This window comes from Bison bison, unplaced genomic scaffold (genome assembly GCF_000754665.1).
Source record: "Bison bison bison isolate TAMUID 2011002044 unplaced genomic scaffold, Bison_UMD1.0 scf7180017864381, whole genome shotgun sequence".
Taxonomy (NCBI): Eukaryota; Metazoa; Chordata; class Mammalia; order Artiodactyla; family Bovidae; genus Bison; species Bison bison.
In genome coordinates this window covers 2,738,413-2,745,203 of record NW_011494953.1, presented here as the reverse complement: position 1 = coordinate 2,745,203, position 6,791 = coordinate 2,738,413, and the positions used below count along the sequence as shown (strand labels likewise).

At 42.6% G+C, this 6,791-nt stretch overlaps 1 protein-coding gene across 1 annotated transcript; it reads left to right on the top strand.

The window, feature by feature from the left end:
- Positions 1 to 865: 865 nt before the first annotated feature.
- On the top strand, positions 866 to 6,024 carry MLLT11 (myeloid/lymphoid or mixed-lineage leukemia (trithorax homolog, Drosophila); translocated to, 11). The gene is made up of 2 exons (XM_010857536.1): positions 866 to 1,028; positions 4,765 to 6,024. Exon 2 carries the CDS (start codon positions 4,771 to 4,773, stop codon positions 5,041 to 5,043), a length of 273 nt encoding a protein of 90 aa, XP_010855838.1. The 5' UTR covers positions 866 to 1,028; positions 4,765 to 4,770; the 3' UTR covers positions 5,044 to 6,024.
- Positions 6,025 to 6,791: the final 767 nt, after the last annotated feature.

The window sequence follows — 6,791 nt, the reverse complement described above, 5'->3', positions numbered from 1 at the left end:
GCTCTGGCATTGAGGCGTCCGGCGGCAGCTGATGGGGGGCTCCCGCTCGGGGCACGCCAGTGTGGGTTCCCGGGCTCGCTCCTCGGCGCGGTGGGGGAGCCGAGGGCGGACCGGCAGAGGTGGGGCTGGCCGAGGGCGGAAACGGCCGCGACGCGATTACGAAACCCGTCCGGCTGAGAGCCCAGCGCGCAGCTCTGCTCGGGACAGAGGAGGCGCTGCGCTGTGCAAGGACGTGGGAGGGGCCTCGGAAGCCCCCGAGGGCCGCCGCCCTGCCGGGCGAACCTGGGAAGGTGGGCCCTCGAGGAGGGCCTGGCACCCACCCTGGACAGTCCGGAACCGCACGTTCCCTTTGCGCGCCGGCGGTTGCGGGGCAAAAAGGAAGCGGAACCCCGGAATCCTCCAGCCCCAACCGAGTTAAGAGATTCGCAGAAGCACACCCCCGTCCCGATCTTCCTGTACCCTTCTCCAAATGGAAGGGGGCTAGGTTATTTACCCATTGTGAGGGTGGGGAGGCAATCAGGAGGGAGGGCTGGAGAATTTTTTCTGATTCTCGAAAACATTTAGAGTAATTCAAAATCCTTAAATCGGGGAATAAAGGGACACTCCTCTTCTCCATCGTTATCTAGAGTCAAGATTTTTTAATCCATAAACCTAAAATTAGAGGACAATTAAGTGCTCATTCATTACTTCATCAGTCAGCACGGGGGTGCTGGAACCGTGGTGCAGACCAATAAACCTACAGAGAAGCTTTAATCCTGTCTCCCTCCCTCAAGTGTTCTGGAACCTATCATTTGAATTAGCCAAGTCAGGCCGGGAGGGGGCGGGGAGTCCTTCCGCCCTTCTTAGGAGGGGCTGCATTGCAGGGGGAGACTGAGCAGACTGGCTCAGTCACTGAACAGGGAGAGGGAGTGAGAAGACAAAGCCGTCAAAGCCCCAGTAGCTTTCTTTTTCTCCAGCCCAGAGCACACACCGGAGCCCTGAGGTACTCCCTCCATCTTTGGAACACGCTAGTAATTCATTGATAACAGGTAAACGAGACTGAGGGAGGGGGGCAATGGGCTGAAAAGATTTGAGAGGTGCTGCTAGTTAGGTTGAAGACCCACTAATGAGGGTGGGGTGGGAACAATAGGTAGGTAGTTCTTCGCCGTTTTACATCTTTCCGAAGATCTCCATCCATGCCTTATAATCTTTTACACAGACATTAATTTCTAACAATTTACGTGTAGCTATTTTTCAGCATTTATCTCCTTATTTCAGTTGTCAATCTGCCTAAAATTTGTCCTGAAGATAAGAAAATTATTGTCATCAGTTATCTGTATCTTCTTTTTCGAGCTGTCATTTGTTCTTTTTTTTTTTTTTAATGACTCTCTAGTCCTCCTGTATCAATCACTCTGGCCTCTACTTCCCTGTATTTTCATTTTTTTTTCTGTCATGTTCCATCGATGTGTCTACCCTCACCCCAAACTTATTTGTCTCCATAGAAAGGAGTTTGGGGGGAGAGATGTGATAATACTGAGCTTAATCCTGACTTTTCTTTTAAATCTTCTTCTCCTATTCCCAAACCTTTGCTCGGAAGTCAGTTTGAGGTAGGAAGGTAGGGACCTCTGTGTTGGACAACTGCCTGATTTCGTATTGCAATCAGTACAGTCCACAGGAGCTAGATATGGGGGCAGATTTTGGAAAGGGAATGCTTCATTGTAGCTCAGTAGAGTAGGTGGGGGAAGGACATGGCTAGTAGGAAAATCCAAGCCCAGAATGAGACACCTATAATGAGATGCCAGGGAGGTTCCATTCCCCTCCACCGTCATCCCTTGTCCCCTCTATGGTGGCAGCATGACACAGCAAGGCCCTGTTGGGTAGGCCCTGGATTCCCACAGAGGGTCTGGACAAAGGGTATTTGGGCGTGTCCTTGTGGCTCAGAGAGAGCCACTTTATGCTGTATATTTGCTAATTGTGTATCTCTAAGAATAGATGGTGATATTTAGAAGTTATTATTGCCTATAACAAGTGAATAATTTAAAATGAAGGATAGTGGGAAGCATTTATTGAGCATATATTGTGGTACAAGGCACTATCCAAGCCCTTTGAGATAAATAAATGATATAAAGATAGATGAGGCATGGATAGAGAATATTTGGGGAAGAGAAAGCTAGCTGAAAAGGAACCTTATGCAAAATTCAGGTACTTGGGAATTAAATCCATACTATATTAAAAATGTCATTGCTAATGCAAATTTTAGCTTCATTTTTGGTACAGCCAATATTCTTGACTTGATTTTAAGTGCTGATATGCTTGATTGAGTGCCTTTCTGAAATGCATTTGGTACCACATACATGTCTCTGAGTCAATGAATGGCATGGCTAGGGATTTGGGGCTTTTTAAGTTATTATTTTGTAAAATTTCCTTTTGCTTTTTTAATTTCAAGAGTAGCTCTGCCAGACACTCAGAATTGGTTGGATGGTTTTTATACATACACTGGTTGAAAAAGGAGTCAGTTTGTCAAAGAGCTTTTTCCCTTTCTCAGATCCTATCTTCCTCTCTTCTGCCTTTTGCATTTTCACCATTCAGATACTAATCACAGGAATAATCAACACCAAACCCACTGAACGTCTGTTCCTCAGGAAGTAAGAATTCTTGCCAGTTCTGAGAATACTGGTATAGGATTATATCAAGCTGCAGGCAACTATGTATAACACATCAAAAAAGGGTCAGACCGGAAATTATGAGACCCTATCCAAACTGACTGGATAATTTCTAAGGTGTTTTCTTGTTTTAAAATCCTATGCTTCCCTCTCCTCCTCCATGATTCTATTCTTTAAAGAGCCTATTTAAAATAGAATTTCTAAAAAAAAGGTTGGGCGGGGGGACCTCCCCGGCGGTCCAGTGGTTGAGACACCACGCTTCCAGTGCAGGGGGTGAGGGTTTGATTCTGGTGGGGGAACTCAGATCCCATATGCTGCATGTTATAGCCAATAAATAAATAAAATAGGATTTCTTTAAAAAAAAAGAGAGAGCCTATGATGTGCTCAGCATTATATTAAGCTTACTCTGGAGGAAATATAAAAGAGACCAGCTAGATAGGCAAACTAGTACTATTAATTAAAATCCCTCTGGGAAGGTTTATCCTTACAGTCTCTACAGTCCCAGACTAAGCCAGGGTTAGTTGGTTTATAGGAACTTTTTTTTTTTTTTTAATAGCTTTCTGTGCACATGTCTCTGCAAATTACTGTGGAGATGATCAGCGCTGAATATCATAGGATGATGACCTCACCTTTCCAACATGCTCCCCCACCCTTTTCCAGTCCCCAAATTACTCTCCTTCTAAGCAGCTTCTCTGCTGAGTAATGCTCAGTTCTCAGGGTTTATTTTGGAGCTTTCATCTAAGAAGACAAAGAGCAACTCAGAATTCACTTTTAATATTGAAAATACCCTAGTCTACCCACTTAACATTCCTAAAACCCCTATACTCGCATATAACCGTACATTTATGAGGGCATTTTGGAACTTATTTAAGGTCACTAGGAGTCTCAAAGCTTGGTGAAAGCCAATGGAGTGTGTTGGAGGAAAGCCTTTTGAGATGGGTGAGATGGGGGTTCTATTTTTAGAGGCAGTGGAATGTTCTTTCTGCTCCTTTGGAACATTTCAACTAATGCTTCTTGCCCGTTCCCTTGGTTAGTAAGCAACAGGGAGGTCGCAAGGAGGTGTAATAGTCTAACTTGAGGGTGTGCATGGGACACACAGGAAAGATGAAAGGAGTACTCATTAGAACATGGAAAAGTAATCTATTAAAGGATCTTCTCCTTCTAATCTAAACTTTGCTGAAATTTCCAATCCATTTGCTGTATCAAGTGTATTCTAGCACTGAGATCAGAGAAAAGAAATCCTGTTATAGCATAGGAAAATTAACTTTAAGAACCCAGGTTTTGTTCTGAAGGAGAGGTAGGCTAGAGAGAAACAGATAGGCTGTAAGATTTATCTGTGGGCTTATAAATGGGAGTGGGAAAATATTCAATGTATTACATACTGAGGGAAAATTAGTCAGCAGCTTTGGATGTTTTTTTGTGTGTGTGCAAAGCCCAGCACTTGTGAAGGTGTAAAGTAGACTGGTTTTTACTTGGGGAAACTCTCAGTCCCTTGAAAGAGTTAACATTATCCTTATATAAAACACATAACAGTGATCTGTAACCTCAAACTGATGTAGTCAGGTAAAACTCTACAAGGCATTGTGGGAAATATTGCAAGAAATAGGCTAGATGGAGTTAAGTTTAAGGATGTCCTCCTGGAAGAAGTGAGGTTTCTAAACCGTAGGGTTTAGAAAGCAGGGAGGAAAATAGAAAAATCATGGACATGGAAACCCTTTTCAGAGGTACCATGACCTATTAAAAGGAAGAAATCAAGGATATGAAATATAGTAAGAGGTCAATGGAGATTCCTCTAGGGACTTGAATGGAGCCTTGAAATTTGGATAGTATTTTAAGATGGAGAGTGTAGAGTTAAGAGACAGGAGTAAGTATAGCTGTAGCATAAAATGTACTAGGAAATATGGGGCCAGATTCTGGAAGGCCTTGAAAACCAGACCCAAGCAGTAGGTAGTAAATAAGTTATTCCAAGATGGGGCAGAGTTAGGAAATGGCAGGAAAAGGTAATAGAGGCAGATTCCTGAAACTTGTCCTGGTTGGATTATGTACAGAGGCAAATGGGGAAAGGCCACGGGCCACAAAGAGGTGGCTGTAGCATGAATACTGATAATTGGTTTCTTTCCAGGAAGTTATGAGGGACCCTGTGAGTAGCCAGTACAGCTCCTTTCTTTTCTGGAGGATGCCCATTCCAGAATTGGATCTGTCGGAGCTGGAAGGCCTGGGTCTGTCAGATACATCCACCTACAAGATCCAGGACAGCAGCGCTGCCAAAATGACGGGGAAAGCACCGGGAGCAGAGCAGGAGAAAAACCCAGAAGGCGATGCCCTCCTCGAGTACAGCACCTTCAACTTTTGGAGAGCTCCCATTGCCAGCATCCACTCCTTCGAACTGGACTTGCTTTAAGCCCAAGACCTCTCTCTTCCACCACTTTGCCCTCATTGCCTGACGTTTCAAACCCCTTCCACCCTTTTCCCCTATCAATCTTGCTGTCTCCCCTCTACTGTGTTGAGGTGGTGCTGATGAATCTGCCTGAGTTGTGTTTTATGTATTTATTTATTTATTTATCTTACCAGTTTTTCCTCAAAGTCCTCAAGTCACAAAGTAAAGGGTATAAGCAATGGAGTATTGGTCACAGGGATCCCTCCTTTCCTTCCCCAGACATTAAATCCAGAAAAAAGACTGGTGAGGCCACAACTGAGTTGTACAGCAGTGTAAAATGGAGGACTGATTTTTTTTTTTTTAGTTCACTTTAATCAGCTTTCAGAGATTGCTCAAACCTTCCTAATTTGTTGTTCCAAGCCAAGAAACATAAATATTTCTTCAGGGGTTGATGAAAACCCTGTAAATTTTGAGATTATCTGCTATAAAACTGTAGGGTTTCTAAAAGGTTAAGGTGATCCTGCTGCTTCTTGTGATATACTTTTTTTGCAGAGAAATTAGGGGCAGTTGAAGGTATGAAACAAGAGGAAATAACACAGTGTGGGAGATGATAAGAAGAAAGCCCTGAATCATTTCAGAAAGTTATACTCTCTCAAAAGTTGTTCCTTCTTTAAACCTACTCAATTTACAATTTTGTTCCTGTGGGCTGAAAATGCTGAGGAAAATCAGATTTCAAATCTTAAAATGCAATCTTGCTGTTATGATAATTTGTAAGATTTTAGTCTCTAAAAGGCATGGCATGGGCCTTAGTATTTTAGTTTTGTCCTCCTGCATTTGCAGTGTAGGATACTGATCAAATGGGCCTTGGGCACAGTTCTTCAGCTCCCTTGACACTATGAAATGAACAATCAACTCTGACCCTACACCATGTCTCCATTCCTCCCCAAATTATTGCTGATTTGTGCTGCCATTTAATCACTTCTTTAATAAAGATATTCAATCCCAGGACTGGATTCTAGTTTTCTCTCTTCACAGGAAGCAGCATAGATCTAAAAAATTAGCTTTGCTTCCATGTTCAGCTTATATATTTTATCTGATGTTCAACTTTGAGGAAGAAGGATTTAAGTAGCCTTTATACATTATAATGATGAACTTCAGGTTGAACAGATGTTACAAGGGTGAAAACAACTTAAAAAAATTATTTTGGGGAAAGCTGTAACCAACCACTCTTGTGCTTGCCCACTGACTACCAATGTATTAGGCAGTAATTCCAGATGCTGCAGAAGGCACCTGTGACATTAAATCTGCACTTCATTATCTCAGCCTGGGTCTCTAAGAAAACAAACAACTTAACCCAAATATGTTATATGCTTATACTTACAAGTCACTTCATTAAAAAAAAAAAAGCTATTTGGGGTAATTTATAAGTAGATTATGAGTGCCTACTGTATGAGACACCGAAGAGGTTATAAACAAGACTGATTTTGACCCTCAAAGATGCTGTAAACACCAACTTGGGCAATAAGCCAAAGAAGTCCTTTAAAGAACATGAATAGGATCTACGGAAATTGAGAAAAGGGATGGATTGGGAGTTTGGGATTAGCAGATGACAAATTATTACATACAGAATGGATAACAGGTCCTACTGTATAGCGCAGGTAACGATATTCAATACGTTGTGATAATCCATAATAGAAAAGAATATAAGCATATATAGTTACAACGGAATCACTTTGCTGTACAGCAGATATTAACACAGTACAGCAGATATT

Coding starts and splice junctions, on each gene's coding strand:
- MLLT11 (XM_010857536.1), top strand. CDS start 4,771: ATGAGGGACCCTGTGAGTAGCCAGTACAGCTCCTTTCTTTTCTGGAGG.